The sequence below is a fragment of the Vicugna pacos genome, chromosome 3 (genome assembly GCF_048564905.1).
Source record: "Vicugna pacos chromosome 3, VicPac4, whole genome shotgun sequence".
Classification (NCBI taxonomy): Eukaryota; Metazoa; Chordata; class Mammalia; order Artiodactyla; family Camelidae; genus Vicugna; species Vicugna pacos.
The window spans coordinates 64,905,202-64,922,443 of NC_132989.1; the positions used below are offsets into that span (position 1 = coordinate 64,905,202).

Consider the following 17,242-nt stretch of genomic DNA (forward strand, 5'->3'; position numbering starts at 1 on the left):
AATGTGCTGCTTCTATTTAATCAGGCTTTTTTTTTTTTTTTTGTCCTCTTTTCTATTTAGAACAAGCAAATCTAACCTGCTTAGGAAGCCATATGTAAAATGAAGGATGATGTCAAGTTTCATGCAAATATTCTTTATTTACCCTGGTTTAAGATTCAGTTCCAAATTAAACCGGGGTGATAAATTTTCATATGTAGCTGTATCAAATTGTTTTCTTAACTTATACTTCATATTCAGAGGTTTAAATATTTTTTCAAAGTTTGCTTATATCCTTGCCATATCTCTGTGTAACTTGCTGTAAGTCTCTATATCAAAACTTCATTGTTCTAAATTTCTAGATTTACAATTCTGCAAAGATAGAGTTAAACACTATTTGGACTCTGGCTACATAAGGGAAACTGGAATTGTTCAAAGCTGCAGGCTTCAGCTCCCAAAGACAGCTACAGTAACTTTCTGAGCAGATTGGGTTAAATATTTTTACAGACCCATTCTATGATGATAAGGCGGTAATAAGTTGTGCAGTGCAACACTCCAAAGGGTTCCAAATCTCACAAGCCTCTTTGTATGTGATGCTCTCACAGTGAAGAAGATTCTCTGGGCTAAAAAGATGAAGAGTCTACTTCTTCTGGTGCTGATTTCAATCTGCCGGGCTGATCATCATTCAGACAACTATACTCTAGATCACGACAGAGTTATTCACATCCAAGGTAAGAAAACACAGGCTCTCTTATGAAAGTCAAATTCATTTCAAGTTACTTGGAGTTGAGATGCTTGGTTAGTGTTTCTTAATTTTAGTTCTGCTGCGTTGACTTTTTCTTTTCCTTTCTCCTAATTGGTGAACATGCTCTCTGGCTTCTGAATGCTATTGCCTTACAATAGAGTTAAGAATCAGGGACAATTCAAGTAGAAGGGCTTAAGAACATCCAAGTGCAGGGAGTGGATATAATTGTTCAAGGCTTTTTAGTACAGTTGCTACCTTCTAAGTAGAACGGAGGGCAGAAAGTTTATTTAAAGGCAAGGCAAAAGGGGGAGAAATAGGAAGTAAAATTTAACGATGTAAGGTCATTCTGTTAGAGTCATCATTAAGAAAAACAATGTGAAAATGAAAGGCAGACAAGCTAAGGTTCAGGAAAAAGTAACTTACCCTATCAAAATCTCCCTTGGTTAAGCTTTAGTTCCCATAGACCAATGTATTGTCCCTGCATATTTCTTTCCAGCTAGGCTGAATCCTATGCCTGAGAGCTGTAGCAAGACTGGAGGCTGCAGTACAATGCAGCTATTTCCTCAGTCCCAGCTTCAGATGAGGGCCATCCTGCATTAAGAAAGCTAAGAGACTTATGCAATAAGAAAAAGATAGTTCTAAAAGAGCTGTAACTTCTCTCTTCGCCCTTGTATGCTGAATAATTACAGTAAGAATTACAGAATTAAATAGTTTAAACCTATGCTGATATTAATTTAAGAGGAACTCAGTTTGGGGACCAGAGAAGCATTGTAAGTTTCCTAAGACACATAAAACATCCAGTTATATCTTCAAGGTCAAAAATATAGTCTCAGAAAATTGCATCTACTGTTGAAAACTATGGCTTGTGAAGGTCAAATGATAGTATAAGTCTGGCTAGAAGTATTTTCCTGCATGTATTATGATACCCAAACAACTCCAAATTTGACAACATCTAGCTATTTTAGATAGTTCTCCTTCAGTTCTCTTTGTTTCTAATAGCTTTATGTTTTTCACTATTGGGCCATAAAAAGGAATTATATAATCATAAATTTTACTATGCCAGCTGCTGACTCAGCTGTTTCCTTTAATGTGTATAATAGAATCAAAGCTGTTTCCCAGAGACTATAAGATATTTACACATAGATTTCTGATGAGGGATAACATTCTTTTAATGTCAAGTCACAGAATTCAACTCAGCCAAATGATAATACCTACTCATTGCTAACAGCAGCAGTTTTCAATCTGATATAAAAGAAACTTTATCTGTGGTTTCAAGTTATTTTTGAGACTAGATAGATACCTGTTATATTATTAACCATGTACAAATCATTTAGTTTAAATTTCACTCAAGAGTATGAAAATATTATTTTAAAAGTATATTAACATTTTACAAGTTACTCCTGGGGAAAGCCTGTGAGTCAAATTCAAGTTTTCTCAGCAAGGAAAACTTCTGTTGCGCCAGCCTTTAAATTTCACCATACACCCTGGCAAAATTCCGTGCAAAGGAATTTCTGACACAAGGTATCAGGATGATACAGATTATTTGCCTACACTACCCAGTGAAACAAAGACTTGATAGTCCACTGCATTTTAGTTGTAAATTCATGTTCTTAGAAAGTCGCTCTGAGCTTTCAAGTAATAAAACTACAAGGCCTACATTTGGCTAGTGGAAGTTAATCCTGAGATGTGATTTGGTTCAGTACTTTTACACTATATTCATAGTTGGAATTTATTTTAAAATTGCTCAAAGTATGTGTTCTCATGACTCTTTAGTCAACAACAGGTTTTCTTTTACTTTATTATAGCATTCAGATTGCACTTTCAGGTTCTTCAGCCCTTCAGAGAAACACTTTCAAGCGGCCTGCCAACATTTCAGTCATCTTTTACTATGCAAAAATCAATCATGAAAGCAGATAACCTTCATTACTTACTTGAAATACTGGATTATTTCCTTGTAATTAAAATGTTTACTTGTCAGACATGGCCCAGAAGGAATTTAAGGGAGCTGAAACCTTCATGAAATTCTGTAAGAATTTTGCAGACAGATGATTCAATTACTAATCTCAATCTCAAATTCCTGAATTGTACTGATAATCAGTAAGAGTGTCTTTCAGTGATAGAAAATTATTCAAAATTCATGCTACCACAAAAACACCTTTTCTGTCTGCCATTTTTCTTTAATTTTTTATTTTTGTATGTGAAGTTACCCAGGCTTAAATAATACCAGGGGAATAACACACATCATCCTCAAATTCTCCTTGGCTGCCTTGATAAAGATGCTGAACACTCTGATAACACATTCTTAACTCTTAAGCATAAAGAGTTACCTAATTATTTTTTCTGAAGGCGTTCTCCTAATCTTGTAGTGGGAGATTCTATAGGGACATAGGCCAAAATTTTTTAATCTGGCTTTAAAGAAAAGTCAGATTACCAGGAAAGAAAAGGGCAGGTTTAGACTCCTGCGCAGTGTTTCCATTGAAAAGCATTTTTCTGGTAATAAAAAGGAATTCTCCCAGTTTTCCATGGAGAAAGAAACAACTCTGAATAAAATTGCACTTGTACTAACTCATTTCCTTAAATTTTTTTTTATTGCATCAGTTCCATTACACGAGAAAGCAAACTTCACTTGTCCACGGAGTCTGCTAAAAATGTGCAATCAAGATACCAGCTTATATATCATCTACTGTCCACAATGTAGAGGACAGTAATTTCCTCCAATTCTTCTACCACAAGAGATAGCTGCTATTATTGTCTATATAACCATCTCTAATAATGGATTATGTTCCTCATTGCATGATATGCCTAGTCAAACAACTTCTAAATCCTCTAAAATTTGACACCGTTAGGAAGAATTTTATATGGAGTATCAAATCATGAAAAAGGAAAATTTTAAAAAATATTTGGATCTGGTCTAAAAACTTTTAATATAGACTTTCAGTTACCAGTAGAAGTTCAAAGATGATGAACAGACTTTTTAAAATATAACTTTGACGAAAATATTTACATGGACAGCAGAGAAATTTTATGACCATTTGCCTATTAACCAAAACAGATGCAAAACAGTTATAGTTGTGCTGAGCACATAAGCACTTGATCTCATCCACATCAGAGAGCCAGTGCTTCCTGCCTCTGGCCTTTCAAGTGCAGGTCTTCTGGTGACAAATTTAAGTGTTTTTCCCCTAAGGCTACTTACCAGCTTTAGACCTTGGGCAATTTACTTAATCTCTTCAAGTCTCAGTTATCTCATCTATAAAACTGGGCAATCACTGTTTATTCTATGGAGCTTTGTGAGAAATTAGATAATATCTGTAACAGCGTTTGTACAGAGCACACAATAAGCTCCCAATAGCTGATAGCTGTTACCGCCATGTCTGTATCTCCTCGCTGTCATGGAAAGCTGATTTTTAAATTAAAAAGAGAGCACACATAGGGTGTAAAAAGTTCATGCTTTTTAAATTCATTAGCAGAACCATATTATTACCTTAGTTCTAATGAAGTAAATATTTTCTAAGTTGCTTCCTTTGTCCTTTTTAATTTCACAATTTAAAATTTCCTCAATAGTATTAAACATTATCTGATCACTTTTACCCTCCTTGTAGAAACTGAAGCTTTCTAAACTTAAGTACTGTCCCCCTTAATATACTTATTAGGTGAACACAAATAAGATATTTTAATTTTTTTAAAAAGAATAATAAGAAGGTATCTTAGAGACGAAAACAGTTCCCTTCTATATAATAAGTAGGTGACATCTTGTCACCTTTCTCTAAAAAGATAAAACAATTAGACTTTTTAAAAGAAATAACTGGCAAAAGTTCATCTCTGTGGGTAGAAGAAATCACGTGGATCCAGAGCCCCTGGTGGAAGTGGACACTCCCTGTTCAGTGTGTTTGGGTCCCCCTCCCTGTGTCCCAAACAACTCTTCCGTCCCAGCTTTGCACATGTTACTTTTTTCTCACATGCCACCCCTTCTTCATCAGACTGTCAGCTTTGTAACACTCCAGCTATACAGTGTTGGCACACAATGTATGTGTGTTGAATAAATGAATGAGTGTAATGAGATACTTCCAAGTGACCACTATCACGATCATTTCTCAAATCCTGTGGCATCCATGGCATTTAGCAACACACAACACAGTGTGTGGGCCTAATGAACATGAGCTAGATAACTGCCTTCATTCCGTAATGCTGGCTGAGGCTCAATCATAGTTCACAGAACTTAAGAACTTAAAAGGACTTTAGAATAGATCATCTAGATCAATATTTCATTGTATGAATGGGGAAATCAAGACCCAGAGCTTAAACATTGCTTGGTCCAGGCTGCATGGCTGATGAGGAGCAGTTTCTCTTGGCTAACCACACCCTTTCTTCAAATCTGGAATCATTTCTCCTCTTCTTAATGAACCCACCCTGACTGCCGCACTCTACCCCTCCTTTGGCACCCCGATCTATTTCCTATCTTCTTTTCCCTGTCTCTGTAGCCCTGAGTCTACTTATTTTTATGCAGTTGTTTGTGTCCATCTCTACCACAAGAACATATATCAGCCCCACAAGGGCAGCGATCTTTGTCTGATGTATCCCAGTTACCTAAATCAACACTGGGCACATAGTAGGTGATCAGTACATATTTGTTGGATAAATTCAGGACCAAAATCTAGGTACTTTTCCTAATCAAGTCCTCATTAGTCTTTACAAATCTCAGGGGACTTTTCAGTTTATTGAATGAGAGGCAGTGGATGGGGAAGGGGATTCTGAATTTGGTTAGCAAATTTTGTTTGGGTGTGTTCATTGCTTCCACACTGCACATAGTGGCTTACATTCCAGAAGAATCCACCAGAGGCAGGATGCTGCTGCATCCTTCCTCTTGAGTGCATGAAGCTTTGAAGAGTTTTTGGTTTACATTTGGCCACTGCAATGCTATCCTGTTCCTTATGTAATATCTGCAGAGTCGGGATCTGCTAGGGCAGAGGATCAAAAGGAGTGGAGTAAATCTAATAATGTGTAGGATCACAAACCATCTTCAGAGCCACAGATTCATGGGAGAACACGATAAGTGTTCTCTCTTGCACTTAACACTCATCTGGACTCCGACTCTACAAGTCTGTTATTAAAAGTCAAATTATAATTTGTTTTTGTCTTTTAAAGGCAGACTATGCTATTTGCAGCCACAAATGCAAAATTCACAAATATCAAGGATATTTTCCAAACTGCATTTGGCTAAATGCATACACTATTAATAATTCTACCTAGAAATTATCAGCTATAAAATATCAGCGAATTTCACCATGAAACTGTAAAAATTAGCAACATCCCAATTCTAAAATCTCATATTAGTTTACTACAGGATGTGAAGCCAAACAGAATAAGAACCTATTACATTAAATAAAGGCTTATCATCTGATAAAAATAAGAGCATCACCATATGAAAATAATAAATAAGCCCAAAAGAGAAGGAAAATGTATACACAGTCATATACATACTTAATGTAAAAATACTGCACACATACATAGATACACTTATTCAGGTTGCTACAACAGAATACCTTAGACTGGGTGGCTTATAAACAACAGAAATTCATTTCTCACAGTTCTGAGCCTGGGAAGTGCAAGATGATGGTGCTGGGAGATTTGGTGTCTGGTGAGAGCTGGCTTCCTAGTTCATAGAAAGTCATCTTTTCTCTGTGCCTTCATGTGGCAGACGGAGATCAGGGACCTCTCCAGGGTCTCTTTTATAAGGGCACTAATCTCATTCATGAGGGATCCACCCTCATAACCTAATCACCTCCCAGAGGCCCTCACCTCCTAGTATCATCACATTGGGGATCAGGTCTCAATATATGAATATGGAGGGGGCACAAACATTCAGTCTACAGCAAGCACCTACTATAAATAGGCACTGGGACTAGAATAAGGCACTAAACAGTCTTTGTTTTCATCAAGCTTACAGTTCAGTGAGAGGCACACATGACTCTAAATATGGAACTACTGCCTATGATAATAACTGCCATTCAATAAAGCAGTTTCTTTAAATTAGAGGTAAAAGTCTAACATGGCAATAGTCTTCCTTGGTTGTATAGTTGCTACACTAGACACACACACACACACACACATTTACACACACATAAACAATGGCTATAAACAGAAAAAGCAAGGAGTGAAATGACTGTAGGTTGATATACACTTTTGATAAATTCCTTAATCTCTATTCAGAAATAACTACATTGTCATACCAACTTTGCACCTGCGAGCCCATGGCCCAGTCTTCTTGGCATTTGTGTGTCCTTTGCGAAAATCTACTCATTCAGACATTTATTGAACATTGGCCGCCTTTGTGCAAAATACTGAGTTATTCTCTGTGGAAGGACAGACTATCTCCTCAGTGAGCTTGACAACAGTATTATCAGGGCAACAAAGGTGACCAGAAATAATAAAATAAGTGTTAAGCAGAGATGGAAATATGAAGAAAAGAATCATTAGTTACCAAATTTTGAAAATCTTATTATTTAGAACTTTGTATCCAAATTCACTAAAGTTTGTATTACTCAGTAGATTTAAACTTATAAAATATACCTTCAGAATATTTCTAAACTTGTTATTAAGTAACCTAGAATGCTGAATTCTATGTTATTCTATAAAGCAGCTGTTAAAATAATAAATTTTGGAGTATTTCCAAGTCTAAAAACCTATATTTAATAATATTTTCAGGTAGCAATAAATTCACACTAACAGCCACTTCTTTGTCTGTTCTATCCTGGGTGCTAAAATCAGCAAATTATGCAGGAAGCCAATGATTATTTGGAAACTTTCCCAAAGCGTTTCTTTCCCCGCCCCCCCCCCCCCGAAAAATCCATTAGATAGAAAAGCCTTTTTCTTTGGTGGCAGTTTTGCAGGAACCAGTGTTGACTCAGCTAAAGCACTGACCTATAGCTTAATGGCTTAATGTTAAAGTAATTTCAACACGCTGTGTTTCTCAGACTTTCTCAGATATCAAGAAAGAAGAGATTTTTTATTTATTGCTTTGGTTCTTTAAATGTAAAGTGGAAACTACTCTTCTAGGAATGTATTTTGGAATTAAAAAACCTACCGAAATGCTAAGATAAAATGTTCAATGAAGAGGTTATCAAAGTGACAATATCTGGGAGGGATTTTTATTATAGAAATATTTTTATTTCAAAATGAAGACATTGAAAGTATAAGAAATTTATAAGTTCTATAAAAAATCCCTTCACAAACATTTTGTGTATTTGGTATTGCCACAATGTAGTAGCACTAAACATGTGTGTTCTCAAAAATGATTATCAGATTGTCAGTACAAACAGTCGCCATTTTAATCTTGTTTCAATTAAACAAGTTGGTTGCTTGTCTTCAGTGCTAACTAGGTGACTAATTACCACATGTATAAGCCCTGTGTAGTATGTTTCTATATGCTCAAGGATTATGCTATGAAGCAAATTAAACAATGTAAGTTAAATGAGAATTCTCCCAACTTTCTTCCAAACACTGTCCTTTCAAAAAAGACAAGGACATTAAGGATAAAAACACAGAGAGACCATAGTCCATCATATATAAAGTGAACAAAGCAAGATAGAACAGGAAGAACTTACTAGTCAAATGTGTAGATTAGGTGAAGGAGGTGGAAACAACGGAGAGTTGTATGTTTCTAAAGAGGGATCATTGAGTTTAGAATAGAAACACCACTGAAAACATATCCTTCAAGTGAGGAGAGTTCCACTTACTGGTGATTCTATTTGTAATGGTGTTTGTTTGCCTCCTTGCTTTGCCATGTTCCTGGAAAGCACTGGAAACAACGTTTGTCTCTTTGGCTCAGAGTTACTGGATGGTAACAAAGGCACAGGTGCAACAGGGGAAAGACATGTTAAGTTAAAGATAAGTTTCCTATCTTTATGTCCAATATCTGACCAGCAGGTAGATGGATTTACTAGCTTTGTGCTCAGGAGAAAGGCAATGCTCAAAAGTTCTGGAATTATCAGCACATGAAGGGTAACTAGAGCCATGGGATGAGACAAAATCACCTAGGAGGCAATGCAGACAGAGACGAGGTGGCGGCCCCAGTCTGAGCTTTGGAAACCCTCAGCATCAACACGCGGGGTGCAGGAGGATACAAAGGTCACATATCTGCCTCTTAGAGTCTAAATCCTAATCACTGACGTGTATTCACTTTTTCCCATGTAACTTTAAAAAAAATCTAAATTAACTGCAACCATTTAAAAATAGGAGATATTTGCATTAAAATATGCATTTCTAGCATTTGTTGAAAATTCCAAAGACCTGCTGTTTTTCAGCCTGCACTCCCATTGGACAACGTCAGTGGGAACCAGTACCTGCTCCCCTGCAGCATGAAGCGTGTGAGTCCAGCCACGCTACCGTCCATTCCACTTCCTGTTGTTCTCAGGACCATGGTGCGCTCTTCACTTCCCTAGCCTTGCCCGCCAGGGCATTTGTGTTCGATTTACCTTGTGTTTTGTTTCAGCACTAAACTGAATACTTGATACATTACAGGCTATCAGTTCATGATTGTTAAGACTAAGTAAAGAATCAAAAGATCCAGTTTGCCTCCAGAACTGGCTCTGGGACAGTACTATCTTGATGTCTTCTGCACTAAGTGAAGGCATCAACCATATCAATTTATGAAACCAACAGTGTCCTTTCTGCAAATTACGGATAACTTGATCTTAAATTTCACCACAAAGTGGAAGTGGTCTGAACAGAGACAAGAAGATTTGAGTTCCACCCCTTTACCACATAAAGACACATTTCCAATAATTAGGGACTGTGTGGTTAATTACAGCCTAGTGAAAAAGAATGACTCCTACTAATGTTTCGGTTTCCCCATACCTTTTGAAAGAAGCCTGAATTGCAGTTAAAATCCTGGAAAGCATGTTTCTACAAAGTCATTCACTGTATTAGTGAAATGTTCAGATTTCATTTTTTATAATATATTCCTTAATTCCTCTATAACTGTGATAACCCAATTTGTTTTTTTCTCTAAGCCTAAAATAATAGAAATCAAATGCTATTTCTTTATCCATAAATTTTTGATAACATGGATAAATTAAAATTCTGAAAATTATTAACAAAAGCAGACAACTCCAAGTTGATAAAGCTAGTACAATTTCTTTAATTCGGGGACCAGTTATACTGGACTTACCAATGGCAATCTACTGATAAATTAACACTTAAAACCATTCACTATGTGTGATGCACAATAGAAAATGCATTCCCTAGGACATCTCACTTAGTCCCCACCGCCACACTATATAAGGGGGTTGGTTATCCTCACTGAAGTTGAGAGAGGTTCTGTAGCTTGTCCCTGGCATATGGTTATTAAAAGGTAATGCTGAGATTCAAATCGGGCAGGCTGACTCCTGCACTCCTAACCTGTACAGGAACCATGTAGCCGCCGTCTAAATCTTCTCGTGGGTAAAAATGGCTCCCATTTTATTCCATTCGACTGATAGAACTATGTTCCAAAAGAAATTCAATCACTATGAAAAAAAGATCTGGTCTTGGGCCTTAGAGAAACTTTTCCTACGTGCCACCATGGTGATTCTCGAGAAGTTAGAGGACCAAGGCGGGGTGGCAGCTGCAAAGACACACGTTCCACTTCTACCCCCAAATGAAGATTGTCTGGAACCCTCAAGGAAACTGAGGAGGCAGGAAGAAGTTGGATTATGTACAGTTTTTTTCTTTTGAAAAGGCTTTAAGGTGGTGGTTCTGAAATGAGTTCCTGTCCTACTAAAAACCACTAGACTAGAAGTATCATCAAAAGTTGATGAGATGTGAGTTTTCAGGAGCTCGTACTTTCTAGGAACCATCTTCTGAAAGAGCATAGGAGAGAACACAACATTGAAGACAGAAACTGGCTGGCACACCTGGCACACTCTGGACACCAGTCAACGCTTGTTAGTAAGAGTCAGCATTTACTGGTACTCAGGGTGTGCCAGGTACTAGGCCAAGTCCTTAGCATACTACCTCCCTTAACCTTCATAAGAACCGTGGGAGGAAGGTGGCTCAACCTCATTTTACTGATGAGGAATCTGAGCACGCAAAGGTTAAGAGACACAACTAAGAGGCGCAGTCCATGTGCTTAACCCATACACCGTAGCTGCTGAGAAAGTAGATGAAGTGATAATGAACATGGAAAGACAGAAGCCCACAATGAACTCAGTCAGCGGAACAGAGCTAAACACCCTCACCACACTTTACTTCTTCCTTGTTGAAGGAAATGAAGAAAAAGGAATTAAAAGCAACGATATTTTTCAAGATAGTAACAGTTCCAGGTTTACCTCTCAGAACACAGATTTTCACACTGTTCACTAGACCCTCTAGACCCCCTAGGGCTACTTGGAGGCTCTTGATGGCCATTTCCAGCAGAGAAGCTCACCTTTCATGAGGGAAAGCTTTGTCTAAGACATCCTTTGAGGAAAAAATTTCCACTGTCTCTGAAAAAAAATTTTTTTTAATATTGCTATAGATCAACCTCCAAGCTTCAAACTAGTGACAGCACTTATTCTTATTTTTAACTGTGAAACTTGGATGTGATAATAACATGGTACACATTCATGATCAACATCCCCCAAAACAATAGTATATTTTGGTTTTGGGCAGTTTCCCATCACAGAAAGAATTTAGCTCTAAGGCAAGTGTTGGTCTGAACCCCGCAGGCCTACAAGGCCTGAACTTACCCAGCTTCAAGACCAAAGGAAAAGCCTGGAGTCAGTGACAGAGACATCAGTGGTTTAATGGACGGAGGATCATACATGTCTGAAGGAAGGTCCTGGAGCAAAACCCCACCATGTGCAGCAGAAGGCGGGCAGGACTTGGCGGAAGTCTTCACTCCTGGTGGGGAGAGAGAGATTACCAGTTATAGGGGGAGTTGATGTCACGATGGCTCATCAGTTACCAGGGAAACCACTCAACGCCCCATTGATAAGCTATCAAGGTGGAGATGTTCTGATTTAAAGCTAGAACCATCACTAGCTGGGGCCTGGGGCAAGTGTGTAGGATGGTCAGTCGTGAGTGGGGTGTAGGTGAGCAGGCACTGGTTGAGCAGGGGATGGACAGAGAACCAGAGAACAGCCATCTGAGTGGCCCAACCCTACAGCAAGGAAGACAGATGTGGTCAGCACCTAAGAGAATGCTCCATCGCTTCAGATAATGCAGGTCACATACCATTTAAGGAAACTGTGAAAACACAATTCGAGTTAGTCCAGTTCAGCTGTAGGTTGAAAGGAATTGGCAGGGCACAAGAACTATATGGTGGTTACAGAGCAGGGAGGCCCTGGCAGAGGGTGGAGGGATATTGGGAGGAGTATGTTCTTGTCGCCTGTGAGACCAGCAGGCAGGGTCACAGATAGTGAGAAACAGCAGTAATCACTTCACAGCAAAGAACAATCTTCACTTATCTTATTTTCAGCATTGGACTTTTCCTTTACAGTCAAAACTAGTACCTTTGTTAGCGGTGTCTTAAAGGAATTGAAAAATGAGATAAAACCTTCAAGTTTTGAAGACATGTTTAAAGATAACATTTTTATTAATAGAGCCACAGATCTTCTACAAAAATATAATTATGCAATTATAACAATATATTGCATATACCAGCTTCTTGTGTATATTTCTAGAGACATTTTAGGCAAAGTGTTTTGTTTCTTTTGTCAGTTAAATCCCCTCAACTAAATCCCCTCAACCATTTAATTTATTTTTGTACCATTTCCATTTAGCATGCACGTTTAGGTAACATATTCACACAGTTCAAAAGTTTTCAAATATGGAAGTATACATAGGGAAAATCTCCCAAGAGTTCTCTACCTATTCACCTTATCTGCACACTGGCTACCACAGTTAGTAGTTTCTTGGGTTTCTAGTGATTTCTTCAGATCATTTATGCAAATATACATATTTCTTTTGAATTTACACAAATGGTAAGAAGCACATGTACTCTTATAGGTCTTCTTAGTCAGCGTCTGAACTCCAGATAAAAGCAAAGATGAGCTAGGGACAAATCCATCAGGGTTTCAAACTCAAATCAAGTGGCTGAGGGCAGAGGGCAGAAATGGACCCTCCTGAAAGCGTCTTTCCTGCTGTCTTCAGGTCGGCCCTTCCTTGGGTGTTGAGTCATCGAGAGAGACTCAGAGTCCTTGCATTCAGGAATAACTGGAGGAAGAAACTGAAGCTCTTTCTCTGACAAATTAAAGGTGATTGGCCCTCTGAACGGACAGTGAAGGCTGGAGGGAGAGGGAGAGACATTGGGGAAGGACCCTGTAAAAGCTTCTGATGCCAAGCTGACTAGACACATCAGGATCACAATCAAATGATGGGAGCTTCTGACTCCCAGTGAGCAACTTCAGAAACAATCAGATTTTTTCCAGTCCAAAGGAAACAAAACCCAGTCCTCCCTCAGTATCCAAGGGGGATTGGTTCCAGAATCCACCTCAGACACCAGAATTCTCAGATGCCCAAGTCCCTTCCATAAAACGTTGTCCTGTTCGCATATAACCTACATGCATTCTCCCCGTATACTTTAAATCATCTCTAGCTAACTTAAATACTTAAAACAATGTAAATGTTAGGTCAATAGCTGTAAATACAATGTAAGTGCTATGTAAATAATTGCTGGGCACACAGCAAACTCAAGGTTTGCTTTTTGGAACATTCTGGAATTTAGTTTTTAAATATTTTCCAACCTGGATTGGTTGAATCCCCAAATGAAGAACCCACAGACAGGGAGGGGCTGACTGTAATTATAAACAGTTAAAACTTAATGAGTTAAAAGTTAATACTTAGCAACTGTTTCCTAAATTATGTATCCTACTCAAATGTAATGTGTAAGATACAGTGAGAAACAAGTATCTAAATTATGTATTCTTTTTAGATATTGTGCCTTTTATATGTATATTTGTTTTTATAAAGTACTTTCATTTTAGAGCTGTATCACAGTATAAAGCCAGTGCAGGGGTCCACGTCTCCTGCCAGAGCTGAGCACAGGCTCTGGACAGCACTAGTCTATTTCAGTCACAGACACTATCAACACGCCAGGCACTGTGTTGATGCTGGAGGAGCAATATAACAGGACATGGATGGACTAGGGAGACAGTGTTCTCAGCAGACTGCGGTAAGCACAGCCATAAGGATACAAATCCATCCTGGATGTTCAGCCTCGGGCAGGTGTGGCTACCCGCAGGGAAGTAACACCGTCCAAAGTGTTAGTCTTACACATCCCAACCCGCCAGAGTGATAACAAATGCCACAAATATAAGGAACCATTTTTTAAATCTTGCACAGTTTTTTCAAATGACTCATCATGGAGCTGACACTTGAGTGTCTACCTACCAGTTTGGAATGTCAGCGAGGAATGAGCTTTCTGTTTGGAGTGATGAAAAAAGTTTCGGAAATGGATAGTGGTGGTGGTTGCACAACAATGTGAAAGTAATGCCACTGAACTGTATACTTAAAAATGGTTAAAATGGCAAATCTTACGTTATACATATTTTATCAGAATAAAAAATAATCAAATGATGGTAGGGGAATTTTTTCTTGGGAGCGGGTATTTTTAATGTCCTTGTTTAGCCATCTTAATTACAGTCCTTAGTTTTGTTGTCTGAGGTTTTTTACATTTGATTGGTCTAGAAAATCCAAAAGCCTGGAGGCTCCTTTCATTATACACCAGTGAGAAAGTAACCAACACCAAGACTGGTTATTTCGTACAATCCAAAAAATCACTTATTTTTTAAAAGACAAACTTTTACCCATCACACTTTTCTTTTCTGTCACCTCTATTTCTTTGGCAATGAACTGCCCTCCTCCCCCAAAATGAGCACACTTTTAATAGAAATAAGATCAGTAGGTAACAGGCCAATTCCATATTTCTAAGTTGTTTTTCTGCAACTAGTTGTTTTTGCCCTATTGTTTAGAAGACTTCATCTAAATTACATAGCAATACAAAGACCAGTTGTTCGGTCATGCCTTTGCTTTCATAATTTGGTGAAACTGAATGATGTCCTCTGGATTGCACAGCAGAATCTGTAAAATAATAATGAAGTCCCGCTGTTTTCCCTGGAGACAACTGTGGTCTTTGAAGGGCATCAAATCTTTTAAGTCACTGTCATTGACACTCACTAATAGAAATAAAAATTCCTATAACTCACAAATTGAATTTTAAAAAAACTTAGTACCACCCAAATAAGCACCTGTATGCTGCTTAGTGTTCTCTAATCTTTCATGTTTTTTTTTCAAAAGGAAACCAAGTGATACTTATTCTGATGATCAAGGTTTATTGTAATCTTTTGTATTTTATTTGCTTTACAAATAAATAGCCCTGTTGATTGAAAAATTTTGACTTAAACATTAATTTCAAACTGATCCAGTTTTTTGAATCCAATGATCACATTCACAACATCCTCCAGGCGGAGGGGCTTAAGTGACAGAGACAGAGCACATGCTTAACATATACAAGGTCCTGGGTTCAAGTTCCAGTACCTCCTCTAGAAATAAATAAACAAGTAAACCTAATTAGCCTCCCCCCAAAAATAAAAATAAATTAAAATTTAATAAAAAAAAAGCAATGTTTAAAAAGAGAGAGAGAGACCTACTCTAGGGAAGACTGTACAAAGTTTGTCATCACCATTCTCTGGTCCCTTTTCTGCTCTTTGTCCCTGCCCTCTCCCCCTCCAGCTTATGTGTCTTCTGGCTGATCCTTATCATAACAAACTGCCATAGGGATCCTGATAAGCATCTTAAGCTCAATGTTCTCATGCCGTAGACCTGTCACTCAAACAGCTAAGCCCTGGTAGAGCCTGCAACAGAGCCTAGGGCTCTTTCCTACATCTTACCTGTTCTGCAACAGGCCACTCCTGCCAGCAATGCTCAGTGCTTTATAATCTGCAGTGTCAGGCCTCTAAAAGCAAGCAAACTGACAAAAAACATTGTTCTAAAGGCCATGTTGGGGATTTAGGCTAATGTAATGGCCCTCATTCACTCAAAGTGTCACACGTTACACATCTTTTTTGGGGTTCTCTGAATTTCAGCCAGGGCCTTCTGGCATCTAGTACCTCAACAACCCAGCCACCCCCAAAATAAGAATGGTGGAAATTTATTATGTTCTGGCAGGCTCATTAGAAAATTATTTTGTGGGAAGCCAGTGGATTTTTGGTGTCTGCTCAATTTTCAACATTATGCCACATAAGTCATCATCTACTCACAATGCTGGAATATAAGTAAATAGTACCTAAAAAAAATCAGAAGTTTCACTTCTAAAATACTACAAGATGATTTACAGTTAACCTCAGAAAAAAATTAGAAGTCTCAGTCCCTTGTACAAGAGTTTTAATCTTTGTCTTAACTCTTTAATTTATAAAACACTCAGGCCTTCTATTCATTTTGGAATACCTTATGATTATGCTAAACCACACAATAATTTCCAAGTTTCCTATATCACACAGGTGGCATTTTATGTATTATATTACTCCACATGGTTCAACACTTTGTAAGTAAGTGAAACTATGGAAGGTTAATATATGCCAAAATTATGCCCAATGTCAGGCAGTATCGTATGTGAGAAACACTGGAAAAACTAGTCCGTAGGAGCAGTTAGCAGTGGAGTGCACACTTACTTTGGGTCTGCCGTAACTCTAAGTGCTTTATGTGTCTATTAGGTCAACTGGATAGAGTAGACATTACTATCCCCAACTCACACATAAGGAAATTAGGGCTCAGGGCTTACACAATTTGCTCAAGGCTACAGAGCTAGCAAACTCAAGAGAACCAGATCTCTTTCACATGAAAGCTTGTTCCTAACTACTGTTAATATCCCCTAGCCCAGGGCATTTGGGCATTAGTTTTGAGTTTAAAGTAAAAAGCTTGAGAGAATCAGGAAACTGCTACCTCTTGTAGCTTTTGAGTCAAGTCTAGAGTCAAGTCCCAGCGTGGGAAGGCCCAGCTCCAGGTGTCCTTCCAAGGCACTGGGTAGACAGATGTTCCCTAGGGCCTCAGGCACTGCTGAGCACTTAGTCAACAGCACCCTCTCCTCCTCCCAGAAAGAAGACACCAGAAATATTCAGGGAGGACCTATTATTGATTGAAGGGGGAATACCGTACGTAGGGTATAGATAGATAGGTATTTCTTAAGATTCTATAGTCCTAAGTAAGAAGATAAAGAATAGAATCTAAAGGAAATGCTTAATAAGCTGAATTTGTGATTCATTTTAATTAAGCCACTATCGTTTCATTTTATGATCTATTCAAAGTGGGGACATTGATGGCTTTAAAAGTGGTTAAACTTTTCAGTTTCTGAGGATTGGGGCTGACATAAATATGTTCATTTTTCAGTATCAATTCTGCTTGCTGTATGATAAAAACGGAACCTGTGTCTATTTTTGGACACTTCACTGTAAAATGTGCACCCTACACATGCCACTGAACAACTAAGTGTCGAGGTCCGTCTGGAGACGATGGGCTACTCTCCCTGATGACCTGTGTACCTGAAATGATTCATGATGGTTTATTCAG

General features: G+C 38.2%; 1 protein-coding gene across 2 annotated transcripts in view; it reads left to right on the forward strand.

Moving 5' to 3' along the window:
- Positions 1 to 17,242, forward strand: part of HAPLN1 (hyaluronan and proteoglycan link protein 1) — a 69,153-nt gene that overhangs the window by 39,645 nt on the left and 12,266 nt on the right. Inside the window, exon 2 of one of the 2 annotated variants that reach the window (XM_006197634.4) lies at positions 582 to 707. In XM_006197634.4, coding sequence (XP_006197696.1) covers positions 608 to 707 — 100 coding nt within the window. In that variant the 5' untranslated portion in view covers positions 582 to 607. Of the gene's footprint in view, positions 1 to 579; positions 708 to 17,242 lie in introns of those variants that run through there. The other variant, XM_072958430.1, reaches the window with a different exon arrangement.